Below are 14833 nucleotides of genomic sequence, written 5' to 3' on the forward strand. Positions count from 1 at the left end.
GAAGAAAATTGTTGCAGAAACATAGAAGCAATTTTGGGTACCCGGAGTCACTGAGGAGTTGGATGATTTTTACAGCGCCCGATGACGCCCGACCTGCGAGTGATCCACCTGGCGGATCAACTCACCCCACAATGGCCAATCACATTGTCTGTACCGCTCCTCCGTCTGCCACGTGATTTCACAAATGCATTGACAGCTACATAGCTGACAAGTGTCCATACAGGCCCGCCAGCAACGTCACCCTAGAGCCCCGATCACCGATGAGCAACAAAAGTCAAGAGGTGAGTTCACACCTTTATGCCTGGTACACACATTACAATTTTCCATCAGGTTGACGATGGAATCGATTATTTCTGACAGGTCCGATCTGATTTCCGATCGTTTTTCTGATCGATTTTGTACAGAAGTGATCGCAAAATCGATCAGAAAAACTATTGGAAATCAGACCTGCAGGAAACAATTGATTCAACCGTCAGTCTGACGGAAAATTGCATCGTGTGTATTAGGCATAAGGCTGACGCTCATTGTTCTGAGACTGTGACTTTGTCTCACGGTCCTGTGAACCTGTCATTTTGTCATTGTCCTAGGATCCCAAATTATACAGTGTCATTGTTGTGAGACCTCTGTGTCAGAGTACTACGGTTCATTGTTGGGTTTTTATTGCTGCTTGTCATCAGGCTATGGGAAATGCCCCCTTACTTCCTGTAAAGGTGACAACAGGACAATTCCAAACATTATACAGTTATCTCTGTAAAACAAATTAAGGATATATCACTAAATGGAGGACCTATTGCTATGGCAACTATGCTAACTGGAACGTTCTTTATCATAACTGTGAAAACCCCAGTCAGAGACTCCCTAAGTTCTAACGGAAGAAAATTAAACAGACAGATGCCAACTTTTTGTCATTGTGTTTTTAATAAATACCAGTTCTCCTTTTTCTCCTTGAGGTCCTGCTGGGCCCTAGAAAAAGAAATAAAAAATATATGTTACTTTACTATTTTTTTTAAAGAGTAACTTTGCTTCAGTTCAAAAAACATATAACATATTGCTGGCAGTATCAACAGAATTACTTTAAACTGCAGTATAGTAAATCAACCACAAGATGTCACTGTCTGTAAAATGAAGTGATGATCTCTATGGTATTGTGATTTCCTGTATTGATTCTGTGTATTCCTCTCTGTTTCTAAGTAAGCTGCATTTCCTGATGGTTCTGTATGATATATCTCTGCATGTTTTTCTTCAGTAAAGAGCTAACTTGTTATACTGAGTGCCTATCTGCGTGCACAGAGCATTCTGCTCCAACACATCCCTATAAAAAAGTTATTTTGTGAGTGAATGCTATGAAATGTTATGGCTGTTCCTGTCTGCAGCTGCTATGACTTTTACTTTTTAGGAAACTTGATGGAAACCATGGCACCAAAAGCTCACATCGGAATTATTAGAATTTGAAAAAAATGATTAGAATTAGAAAAAATAAATAAAAGGGTAATAAGAAGTGTAAACTATCAATATTAAAGGGACTCCGAGCAGTAAATAAATACAAAATCGGAACTTACTTGGGGCTTTCTCCACCCCATCGTAGGTTGGGAGGTCCCTCGGCGTCCCTCTGGCTCCTCTCCCAGGGCCTGGCCAGAAATGGCTCCCGGCGACACTGGGCCCGAGTGTCGGGCTCCCTCTTCCTGAAAGATGACGCCAGTCGTCACCACGCTGGCCACCTCGCGTCATCACGGCGGCCGGCGTGACAGTACTGCGCATGTATGGTTTAATCGTGCATGTGCAGTACTGTCATGCCGGCCACTGTGATGACCACTGACGTCATCTTTCAGGAAGAAGGAGCCCGACACTCGGGCCCAGTGTCGCCGGGAGCCATTTCTGGCCAGGCCCTGGGAAAGGAGCCAGAGGGATGCCGAGGGACCTCCCGACCTACGATGGGGTGGAGAAACCCCCAGGTAAGTTCCGATTTTGTATTTATTTACAGGTTAGAGTCCCTTTAAATCTGCAAAATTCCCCGTCCAATGACTCTTTGATGAATTTTCCTAGTTTAAAGTGTAACAGTCGGGCATAAAATCAAAAATCAATTCTTTATTTCTATCTGGTAAACAAGTAATAAGGATGCTAACCAGGTAATACAAAAGTTAACCACTTCCGGGTTTCGGGTGGTTTTGCTGATCTGTGCTGCGGGGGCTCTCCAGGCCGCAGCACAGATCGGATAGCAGCCAGGGCGATCAGACTTCCCCCCTTTTTTCCTCACTAGGGGGATGTCCTGCTGGGGGGGTCTGATCGCTGCCTGCTGTTTGCGCTTGCGGGGGCTCTTCAAAGCCCCCCTCCGCAGCGCTTTCTGGCCTCCTTCCCCTTTCCTCCCTCTCCCTCCCCCTGTGAGCGGCGCAGGACGGAAATCCGTCCTGCGCATTGTAGGATAGGCTTCAGCCTATCAGATGCCGGCGATCCCCGGCCAATCAGAGGCCGGGGATCACCGATCTCCTCTATGGCGCTGCTGCACAGCAGCGCCGTATGTATGTAAACAGCGGGAAGATCTTCCCCGCGTGTTTACATTTACCCTGCGAGCCGCGATCGGAGGCTCGCAGGGTGTTCAAGGAGACACCCTCCGTGAACTGACATGGAACGTGAAAACCACTTCAGGATTCAGGGGCGTACTTATGCGTACGCAGAATCCTGAAGTGGTTAAAATCACTATTACTTTTCTTGTTGATAAATGATCATTCCCCAGTTTACCTGACTCATATTTGGTACACACAAAAGTTGGTACACAAAAAGGAAGTTGCAGGGCATGCTGGGTTGTCCTATTTTGCTACTCTACTTCCCCATCAGTTAACTAATGCAGCCTGATTGGCTGAAGCCTCTTGCCCTCCTGGGCAGGCAATGCATACACAATCAGGCAGAGGTTAGTAAGAGAGGAAATGACATCAGGATTGGCTTCAAAATAGCCGCACTTAAAATGGGAAATGCTAAGTAGGATTTTCTCTTTTTTTGTACTGCAGAAAAATCACTAAAATCCAACAGTGGACAGTGCAATACATATGTTATGTAAGTAGAGCAAGTATTTATCTACTTATACATGTGTTTTTTTTTTCTGAGATAGCATGACTGACTGCTCCCCTTTAACAAAAGAAGTGACCACGTGCCACAAAGGTCCACGTTTAACTTACCGTTGTGCCATCAATTCCTATTCCCGGAGGTCCTCGTGTACCAGGCTGGCCAGGGAGACCTGGAAGTCCTCTATCCCCCTAAAAAAACAATACTTAGATAAATATAACATAAAGAATGCCATTCTTTTGCAATTTGTCATGGTTTTCAATAGCTGTAGGAGCTGTCCTTTCCCCCATACCCTTCCCTCTGCCCTTATTTATCCAGGGGAAGGTGTGAATGTAATCAAGTGTGACTTCTCTAAACTGTTTGTAGAACAGTGTATTATCTCCCTACCCCCTGCTGATGAAAGCTTTTGTACCGCTAATTACAGCAGTCCTTATCTACCTGCTCGTTCTGCAGAAGGCAATAAAAGCCCCTAACAAATATTTAAATGTAAAAAGGAGAGGTAGAATTATTTTTTTAGTAATGAGCCACATTGTTAGCATGTATGTTTAAAGTGCTATTGAGATGCCCGGAAGGGGGGGGTGTGTGTGTAAAAAAGCTGCTCGGTGAGGGACAACTGAAGTGAGAGCGATATGGAGACTGTCATATTTATTTCCGTCTAAATAATACCAGTTGCCTGGCAGTCCAGTTTATCCTCTAAGGGAGAGGTCACCGAGGTAAGTACCCCACAGGGGCACATTTTTACAAGTTTACTTTACAAAAAAAAAAAAAGTAGCAAAAGACTGTCCTTAGTGGTAACCAAAGAGAATTACAAAGTTAATGAACATTAAAGTTTGGTTCACATTGCACCTGATCCGGGACGGGTCCCTTCTCCGTTCCATTCCATATGTTTTCATACGTTTTGTTCACGTTTTACAACCATGTCGCATACCTTCTGTTCCGGTACAGTATGAACGACAACGTATGGAAAATGGACAATGGGGAAGGGAAAAGGGGTTGGCCAGGGTGGGGTTTGGAGAAGGGGATGGCTTCTTCCACAACCACTATCAGGTCCTCCACACTGAAGTAGCGAGTGGTGTAGCTTCCAGTAGCCATGCTGCAATGGATGGGTGATGTGGCTTGGATGGGCCTATGTTGCAGTGTGCCTATGCAGCAGACAGACAGCCTGGAACCTGCTGTGTCTGGCATGGTGGGCATCGATCTGTGCCCCGGAAGTAGAGAAAATCAAAACAGGAAGTGATCTTTTGGTACAATTCAGGTGCGTTTTCTAGCCAATGGGATCAGTATTGTCCGTTTTCCATTGAGATACATTGCATCCGTTCAGCGTTCAGGTCCGTGTCAGTTCCGTGAAAATAGTACAGGACGGGAACGTCCAATCAGTTTAGCGGAACGTAGGAAGTGGATCTGTTTTATAATACCAATGTGAACTTTCCCATTGAAATGTATTGCATCCATCCACAGATATGCTTCTACTATCCGCTTAACGCTACGGTTTTTGTGTAATGTGAACCAAGCCTAATAGAACAAAAATAATTGAAACAAGTTTCAGAGGACTCCATTAAAACTATTTGTCACAAGGCTCCACTCAGTGATCACACTATGACTATGGTAGGATTAGATTTGTGAGCTCCTCTGAGGACAGTCAGTGACATGACTATGTACTCTGTAATGTGCTGCAGAAGATGTCAGTGCTTTATAAATACATAATAATAATAATATGGTAGGACATTAGACAATGACTATGGTAGGATTAGATTGTGAGCTCCTCTGAGGACAGTCAATGACATGATGTACTCTGTAAAGTGCTGCAGAAGAAGTCAGTGCCATATAAACATTAATAATAATATAGTAGGACATTATACTATAACTATGGTAGGATTAGATTGCGACCTACTCATTGCATGACCATAACAGGTAGGTTACCATCAACTGGCTGCCAACCCCATCGCTTAGTGCACACCACCTATTTTTGCTTTGTCTTCATGCTTATGCTCTATAGACTAGCTATTAACAGACACTCTATGCCCAACATCTCTCCTGTATTAACATGCACTACAAAGTGAACTGAAAGCCACTCATTACATTACTGCAGATGTCGTAAATGCTAGAAATGACATTTTTTCATTTCACTGACAAAAACTGAAAGCGAAGAAATGACTATCAATTAATTTTTATAATTAAATCCCATAAAGTTGTGTTTACTTATGTATGAGTTACTTAGATCTTATAAAATGTCTTTATATAACATAAACTGTGTATTCTGAATGCAGTGCTGCCATCAAGAGAGAACGGGCTGTATTTCTGCTGGGTGCCCAAGTGATTTGAAAGGTGCCCATTATAATTATCATTATGATGTATTTATAAAGCACTGACATTTTCTGCAGCACTTTACAGAGTACATAGTCATGTCACTGACTGCCCTCAGTTTACAATCTAATCCTACCATAGCAAAGATTATTCGCCGCATCCCCGCGGCCGTATGAGGTCTTTAACACCCCCAAAACCCGGGGCAAAATTCTACGACTTTCAAAGCCGCAGATTTTGCTGCCCGAGGGAGGCAGAGCTTTGCGCAGTAGTTCTACCTCCAGTCCATTCAATCACCGCCTCTCCCCCGCCCCTCTTAGTGAAAGAAGACTGAGAGGGGCGGGGAGAGGCAGTGATCAGCAGTGATTGAATGGACTGGAGGCAGAGCTACAGCACAAAGCTCTGCATCTTCCAGGAAGTGCTGGTGGATTGTGCCACGGGGATAAAGACATCCTACAGCCGGGGATGCGGCGAATCATCTTTGCTCTTAACCTCCTTGGCGGTAATCCCGAGCTGAGCTCGGGGTATGCCGCCGGAGGTCGCCGCTCAGGCCCTGCTGGGCCGATTTGCAGTCTGAAAAAAGCAGCACACGCAGCCGGCACTTTGCCAGCCGCGTGTGCTGCCCGATCGCCGCCGCCGGCGAAAGAGGGTCCCCCCAGCCGCCCGAGCCCAGCGCAGCCGGAACAAACAGTTCCGGCCGGCGCTAGGGGCTGGATCGGGCGGCTCGGACGTCGACTGACGTCCATGACGTCACTCCGCTCGTCGCCATGGCGACGAGGAAAGCGAAACAAGATAGGCCGCTCATTGCGGCCTATCTTGTTACTTTCGATTGCCGGAGGCGATCGAAAGTACGCTTCCGGAGCGCCCTCTAGTGGGCTTTCATGCAGCCAACTTTCAGTTGGCTGCATGAAATACTTTTTTTTTAATTTAAAAAAAACCCTCCCGCAGCCTCCCTGGCGATTTTAATAGAACGCCAGGGAGGTTAAGGCTGAAGAGCATTCTGAAATAAAAAGAGGTAATTTATTTCACTTCAGACTCTCTTTAGGAGGAGCTCACAATCTGATCCCTACCACTGTCATAGTCTAATATCCTACCATATTATTATTATATATTAATATAGCACTGACATCTTCTGCAGTGCTGTACAGAGTGCAGAGTCATGTCACTGACTGTCCTCAGAGGAGCTCACAATGTAATCTTACCATAGTCATAGTCAATTTCCTTACTATTTTATCAATATGTATTTATACAGCACTGACATCTTTTGCAGCACTTTACAGAACACATAGTCATGTCACTGTCCTCAGAGGAATTATAATTGACATTTAACTATTGTAGGGATTAGTCAATTAGGACAATTTTGGGGGAAGCCAATTAACTTATCAGTATGATTTTGGGATGTAAGCGGGAAACTTGAGTGCCTGGAAGAAACTTACACAAACATGGGGGGAATATATGAATAGTGTCCTGACCCAGATGGGAATCGAGGAACCAGCAAGGCATGGCCAGAGAGCTACCCACATCTGAACCATGCCAGCCCAACATTTTGCATTAACTTGGAAATATCGATCATTGTCATTGATTGTCAGGATCTATATTGGTGAGCAAACACAGCGCGCACCATGAAAAGTGAGGCTTCCCTCCGTAACCTGGATGTCTCTCGTCACTGATCGCAGCTCTCTTCCAGATCGGGGCTGCGTTCCTTCATGTCTTGCAGCACGGCCATGCAGTAAGCACGTGAGTACGGGCGCGCATGTGCAGAAACACAGAGCCTCCTGCTTACTGCACATACGGGCGATCTCGCGTGGCCATATAACAGGGAGAAGAGCAGCGTGGCCCTGATGTGATTAGCGGCAATACATTGTTGCTCATCTTTGGGGGGCCGCGCTCAGCAATAGGGGACAATAGAATACAGAGAGAAGCTTCAACAGGCTCTTAAAGAGGAACTTCAGCCTAAACAAACATACTGTCATTAAGTTACATTAGTTATCTTCATTAAAATAGATAGGTAACATAATCTCTTACCCACTTTGTTTTAAAAGAACAGGCAAATGTTTGTGATTTCATGAGGGCAGCCATCTTTTTGGTTGAAAGGAGGTGACGGAGCATGAGACACAGTTCCAACTGTCCTGTGTGCTGATCACCCCTCCCAGTTGCTAGGCAATGTGAATAACAACATAGGAAATCCCGTCATGCGTTGCACAGCATCAGGGAAAAAAAGCCCGGGCAGTTTTCTTTGATGGGGGGTAGCTTAACCTTTTGTGCAGCTAAAAATAAGGCTTATGTAAGAAAAACAAAGTTCTGATGATGTGAAACTGTTAAAGAAACACCAAGCCTCTTCAGTGCTGCTGAGTAGATGTTTAGTCTGGAGGTTCACTTTAAGGCTTCCCTTTCTTTAGTATATAATTTTGTATCCGAGCTTTGGCTTGGGTTCACTTAAAGTGAACCTCCAGACTAAAAATCCACTCAGCAGCAGTGAAAAGGCTTGGTGTTTGTTTAACAGTCTTATAGCATCAGAACTTTGTTTTTCTTATCCAAGCCTTATTTTTGGCTGTACAGAAGCTAAGCTCCGCCCCATCAAAGAAAACTGCCCGGGATTTTTTCCCCTGATACTGTGCAAAGCATGATGGGATTTCTATGTTGTTGTTCTCGTTGTCTAGCAACTGGGAGGGGTGATTAGGACACAGGACAGTTGGAACTGTGTATCATACTCCCTGTCACCTCCTTTCAACCAAAAAGATGGCTGCCCTCATGAAATCAAACATGTGCCTGTTCTTTTAAACCAGGGTGGGTAAGATATTATATTACCTATCTATTTTAATTAACATAACTAATGTAACTTAATGACAGTATGATTGTTTAGGCTGAAGTTCCCCTTTAAGCTCAAAAATGCAGAAAAACACAATAACATGGAAAGTCTTAAAAAACAGTGCATTTTTGGACTGCGCACAGCCTGGGCTATGAATCCCCAGGGCAAGGAAACTGTGTTTAACATTTCAATTAGAAAGGAGCAGCAGGGGAGTGTGATGCCTCGCTGGAGCTGTTAAATGACTGAGCGTTACCTACACCATTACAGCACATCTCAGTCTGGAATAACGACGAACACAGAAGTCACTATATTCCATCTCTCCGCTCATTCCCAGATAGTTATCCTTCAAAACCAGCAACGTTAGGACACTCGAAAAGAACAGACTCCACCGCTCTCTGTCCCATCAGATCGCCCAACCTTGGCTTATACCGAGCAAGTGATAGGTAAAGTCTTAAAATAATGGTTTTGTTAACCATGTTATGTTACCGTCACAATGAAGCAATTCCCCATTGGCACATGATGGTAATAAGTGACTTTTGGATACTGAATGGGGCTGACTTAGGAATGTTCTTTAGGGCAGCAGATTATTTGTCGTTATAAAGGGGCCGTTAATTGGTGACCCCCCCGACGTGCCCAGAGTAAAGATCCCTGTCTGATCCGAATCTGATTAGAGAGGGATCTTCTCCTGCCACATAGGGATGGTTGGAAACGCTCATTTCTGATCCCGGGGAAATTCAAATTTTCACCAATACCAATTTCCGTAAAGCAAAAAATGACAAAAAAAAATCAGAAAAACAGAAATCGAAAAAATGGAAAATCAGTTGATTACCTCAGTGATCCGATTTTTATAGAAAAATTCTGCTTTCCCTGATTGGTCCAATGCTTCCGAGTTCTGTGATTGGGTAAAATTACCGAGTTGCGGTACATCGGATTTCCGGGGAATTCCAATCTCTCCCTCCTGTGTCCTTCTGCTTTCATCCTTTCCGGCACCTGTTCTCCGTGACCGCAAGGCATGTTACATCACTACGCACATACCGCTGGGTCAGGGAGAAAAGGCACCGATGAAGATGAAGGCGGGACGGCAGCACATGAGGTAGTGCACCGGCTGGACTGGTGAGTGTGAGGAAACGCGGAAAAGCCGCCGTGTGTGCCAAGAGCTAGGCGGCTGACTCCGCGTCCTACACGGCGGTTTGCACGCGTCTGGTGGTGTGGTGGAACGCGGAAAAGCCGCCGCATGTCCTGACAGCAAAGCGGCTGTTTGCATGCAGCAGCATGTGCTTGGTGTGGCTGGGTCTGTTAGTGCACCTAGGCAGATGGAGAGCTATGCTCGCGCAGGCCTGAATTCAGGACCTTTATACCTGCAGAGGAAGTGTCAGCTGATCAGGAAGGTCAGCTGATTCCTGCAGGACTCATGATTAACTGAATGGTTCGGGCGGGGCAGCAGAGTCCAGCAACTATATATTCTGCTGCTTATTCAGTTGCTGGTTGTCTGGCGTTGCGATCACATACGTGGGAGCACCCAGATCCGTAGTCAGATCCGCAAGTGTGCCGGGACCAGCTGGAGCTGTAATCCTACACTTAGCTAGTTTCTGTTGATAGCTTAAAGTACTAGTTTGATTGTGATTATCTGTTTTGACCTTTTGCCTGCTTGACTATCCTCCTGAACTCTGATCTTGTACCTCGATATTTCTGATACTCTGTTGCCGAACCCCGGCTCGTCCTTAGACTCTGCTTCTGCCTACTGATCTTGTACCTCGATATTTCTGATACCCTGTTGCCGAACCCTGCCTGTACCTGACTCCGCCTTTGCCTCTTGATATTGTACTTTATCTGTCCGTGTGTGTACGACCTGGTTTGTCCGACCTCGAGAACCGACCTCACTGTTGGAGCGGTTCCCCGTTCTATCAGTGACACTTCCTCCAGAGTGTTACTTTTAGACAATCCTTCCTACTCGCAGCCTGACTCCTCCCGTCTTGGAGAGTCCAGGTCTTCGGAAGGAATCCGTGCAGTATACCTTACTGCGCTGAGGCTTTGTCCTCAAAGTGTTACTGTTGCACCTAACACTACACTCTACTCAGGTGAACAGAGGTTAGCTAGTATATCGGATTATCAGTGATACTGCAGATCACTTATAATCTGGTATACATCTGTATTCCCAGTGATACTGCAGATCACCGGTAATCAGATCCTCTCTGTGCTTCACCGATCGTTACAGTGAGTCTTGGTTATTATGTAGCCGGGATGCGGATATCAGTTCTAGGCTACTTAGTGGAAACCAGGGTTTAGTTATTATATAGCCGTAATCCGGTTATCAGTTGTGGGCTATTTAGTAGGTGCCGATGCCTTGTTATTATATAGCAGGAATCCGGCTATTGGTTGTACGCAGTTTAGTGGGGCTGTGGCTTGGTTATGATATAGCCGGGATGCAGATATTGGTTTTAGGCAATTTAACTAATTTGGGACTGACAAGGGCCTTTCTCCACTCCTCAGTTTTTCTGTGTGTCAGTTTTTTTGCATCAGTTATCTGACTGTTTTGCACTGCTGTCAATTGTTTTTCTGCATGTGAAAAATGCATTCCAGTGTGAACCAACCCATTGATTTACATTGTTTGCAGTTTCCCTGTGCAGAAAATGAGTGGAGACAGGCCCCACAAGGCCTTTTTTTTTGTTTTACACTTCCTGAGCACTGTGATTGTGATTGGCTCAAAGTGATCAGGTGGTCTGGAGCCAATGAAAATGGCTCCTGACTGAGATAGAGTTTTGTGTCGGTGTTTACGCGCGATCGTGTTTTGAGCACGGGAGACAGCGGCGTTAAAACTGTGCATAGGCAGCCACAAGTGGGGCGTAGTTTTACCTACATGCGGTCCCGAAGAGGTTAATGGGCGCCAAGGCTCGGCTATTGTATAGCTAAGGTCAGGGATATAGGGCGGGGTTTGCTTTGGGAAAGGTCAGTTTAGATGTCATTCGCATGGGACTGCAGGAGCGGTCAGCCAACCCTCTGCCCCTCCCACCCCCGAAAGTTACACCTCTACTTTTCTGAAAGACCCAGTTAAAGGATACCTGAAGTGACATGATGAGATAGACATTGGTATGTACAGTGCCTAGCACACAAATAACTATGCTGTGTTCCTTTTTCTCTTTCACTGCCTGAAAGGGTTAAATATCAGGTATGTAAGTGGCTGACTCAGTCCTGACTCAGACAGGAAGTGACAACAGTGTGACCCTCACTGATAAGAAATTCCCCTTTTTATCTCTTTCTTGCTTTTAGAAGACATTTTCTGCTAGGAAAGTGTTTTATAGTTGTAATTTCTTATCAGTGAGAGTCACACTGTAGTCATTTCATGTCTGAGTCAGGACTGAGTCAGCCACTTACATACCTGATATTTAACTCTTTCAGACAGAGAAAGAAAAAAAGGAACACAGCATAGTTATTTGTTTGCTAGGCACTGCACATACACATGTCTATCTCATCATGTCACATGTCACTTCGGGTATCCTTTAAGCAAAAATAGTCATACTGTATTTTCTCCTCTGTAGTTGATGTAGAATTTTGGAGGCCACAGTATTGTCTACAAGACAACAGCAGACCCAGAAACCCTGTCCTGACTGTCTGAAAGGCCCGGGGAGACTTCATTTGACAAAAGTTCCAATAGTCCTTATCTGGAGCGTCCAAAACATTATATATGCAGGTCAGAACAAAAGCTTAGCTGGTTATGACGGCTTTGGAGCTAAAGACCATTTTAATGAATGCTCCAGGGGAGCAATTAGGTAGAAAAATGAAGGTATTGTATGAATTACTAATTACCTGACTTTGTGTTCCCTTTTTTCCCTTTGTTCTGTCGGGAGAATGAATCATCGCACAGGCTTCCTGCATATACTCAACTTATTAATGCCACCCGTTCAACTCTCCTTTCTGACTGATCCATTTTCTCTATCCTCAACTTCAGTTCACGGTTTAGTTTTTAAAGGAACCTTGTAATGCATCTAAGTATGTGAATCCTAACGTACTTAAAGCTCCCTGCAAAAACAAAAAAGTCTTCTTCCTAATTTAGCCAGTTTAAAACTGTTAGAAATTCAACCCCATGTGATTAGATCTTCAGTTCTGTCCAACCCCTCTGCTAACTCCCTCCTCACTGCCCTGGCTACCACCTGGAAAGCACTGAATACACAGGGCAGTTGTCTTGTCTCTGCACAGAGGAGGCCAAACAGCATTGTTTTAGTGTCGGATTACCGACCAGGAAACCAAATCAATTGATTGGGGCCACAGGCGGTCAAGGGGCCCATAAAGCTTTATTGCTTCTGTTCATGTAGTCCTTAAGTAACTCAGCCTTAATTTTATCACTCGGCGTATCGGGCCATAATTGACCTGTGTATGTCTAGTGGGGATAAGCAAAGGAAATGGTGGGCAGAGCTCCAGATGTGATCATTGTTGAATTTCACACCGGTGTTCAGCTGTCTTAATTAGGAACAGGAAAACTTTTATAGGGTAGGAAACAGCAATCAGTGTAATGTTGTGATTGGTGGAACAATACTTGCTGGGTGGAGCCTAGATTGGACAAGACATTAATGACCTAGAGAATTCACAGAGGCGCTCACTTCTGCATTTAGACCCATTGAGTTATGCTCCTTTTTGCCTGATGAAGCGGGACCACACCTGCGAAACGCGTTGCACTAAGTGGAGTTGAATAAAATTTTTGTATTGATAGATTGTGACTCAATTGAGTTTTATATTTTTGAGGGAGGTAAGTCCACCTAAACATCCCCCTCTTTTAGACGGGTTTTAAACATTTTTATTCTACTCTGGCGCCTCTGTACACCAAGCTTTGCTGAAATCTTGATTCCACCCTCGGTGGAGGGGTGCTACCCCGTTTCCTATCTACAGAGAGCGACATCTTAAAAACCTGAGTGGGGTCAGGTTCTAATACTCCCCACCTGGACTTGCAGTGGTTGCCTATGGGTAACCCATGTTTGTGAGTATATCTAAATATTTTGCTTTAAACCACAACCAACTTAACGATATTACACCATATTGGGCTCTCGATTTCTCTTTTTTCTTCCAAGCATGTTGGAATTGACTGTACATAGGCAACAAAAATCTCCCATAAAATAATTCTGTGGAACACATGCACAGTACCGTAACTCACGGGGACTAATCAACATCCACTGGTCTGTGGTAAGGCCAATGACAAAGGAACTCAGATTGGTATGGATACAACAACAAACAACATCTGTAAAGCGCTTTTCTCCCGTGGGACTCAAAGTGCATAAGCATGGCTCAGACCAGTAATTGGTTAATTGGTAAATTTAGGTACAAGTCTGCAAATACCAGCTATACAGGTGGCTTTTCAGTCTGGATTCGAATAACTCCAGGGATGGGGCTGTTTTTACTGGGCATGGTAGGGAGTTCCAAAGGGTAGGGGCAGCATGACAGTCTAGAAAGCTCTGTCTCCAAAGATTTTGAGGCACACTGTGGGAGTGACTAAGTTTATGGGAGGAAACCCACGCAGACACAAGAAGAACATACAAACTCCTTGCAGATGTTGACCTGGCTGGGATTCGAGCCGGGGACCCAACGCTACAAGGCGAGAGCACTAACCACTACGCCACCGTGCTGCTCTGAGGTTGTGAGAGGTGTGGTGCAGTTTCAGCAAGTCCTTCATGTATCCAGGGCCGAAATTGTGTGGGGATTGCAATGTCAATAGTCCAATCTTGAAGAGTATTCTCCATTTTACAGGCAGCCAGTGCAGTGAACAAAGAATCGGTGTAATGTGACAGTGGTGAGGCTGGTTGGTTTGGATACAGCACAAGAGCCTTGTCATTAGAGTTAGCCATTTTCATAGCAGTGACAAAATAAACTTACTTTGGAACCGGTTGGTCCTTGTGGGCCTGGAAATCCTCGGTCACCCTACAAGAAACAGAAGAGTGTAATACTACACAATACGGAATGTACTGGAAACACTATGCAATATTGTCGAATATAATCTGTATGGTGTGTGGCCATATTTAGGCGGGAAGCACACTTGTCTGTCAGTTTTCTGCATGCGTTTTCCGTACACCATGTAAGGGCTTGTTCACACTACAGGCATTTTCTGCTTTTTTTTCGCCCGCATGCGGTTTTTAAAAATGCCCCCCCCGACCGCGTGGCCAATTAATGTCTATGAGAAGGTTCATATCAGCGCGGGTCGTGTGCGGTACAGCTAGCAAAGCGGTGCGTGGACCATTTTCTGGGCGATTCCGCCTCAATGAAAGGTATAGGAAATTAGAAAACGCATACAAAAATGCGCAATAAAGACTTGTGTCAGGGAGTGAATTACAAAACCGCACGGAAAAAACGCTTAGAAAACCGCTAAGCACAAAAACAAATCGCCCACCCAAGCGAAAAAAAAATGCTAAGAAAATGCAACAAAAATTGCGGACGGACACGCAAACGGAACGCAATGTCAACAAGGCCTAAGTCTGAATGTGGGAAAATGCACACTGAAGCTAACATAGTTGATAGAGAAAATGCACAGTGCTGCACTGCTATCGGGTTTTTTTCTGCATGGGAATAACACATTGGTTCTCAGTTTAGAGGCATCACTAGAGTAGGTGTCACATGGTGCGGACACTAATGGTGTCATCCCTCTCTAAGGCTATGGTCATATTATAAATCGCCAGCGCTACTTCA

The 14833-nt window shown here is 44.9% G+C and overlaps 1 protein-coding gene across 2 annotated transcripts in view; it reads right to left on the reverse strand.

The window, feature by feature from the left end:
- COL22A1 (collagen type XXII alpha 1 chain) overlaps window positions 1-14833 on the reverse strand; it is a 483118-nt gene that overhangs the window by 76747 nt on the left and 391538 nt on the right. For both annotated transcript variants that reach the window (XM_068238069.1, XM_068238068.1), the window contains exons 40-42: window positions 14027-14071; window positions 3171-3248; window positions 928-963 (exon numbers count right to left, since the gene is read on the reverse strand). In XM_068238069.1, coding sequence (XP_068094170.1) covers window positions 928-963; window positions 3171-3248; window positions 14027-14071 — 159 coding nt within the window. The remainder of the gene's footprint in view (window positions 1-927; window positions 964-3170; window positions 3249-14026; window positions 14072-14833) is intronic.

This window comes from Hyperolius riggenbachi, chromosome 5 (genome assembly GCF_040937935.1).
Source record: "Hyperolius riggenbachi isolate aHypRig1 chromosome 5, aHypRig1.pri, whole genome shotgun sequence".
In the NCBI taxonomy this organism is placed as follows: Eukaryota; Metazoa; Chordata; class Amphibia; order Anura; family Hyperoliidae; genus Hyperolius; species Hyperolius riggenbachi.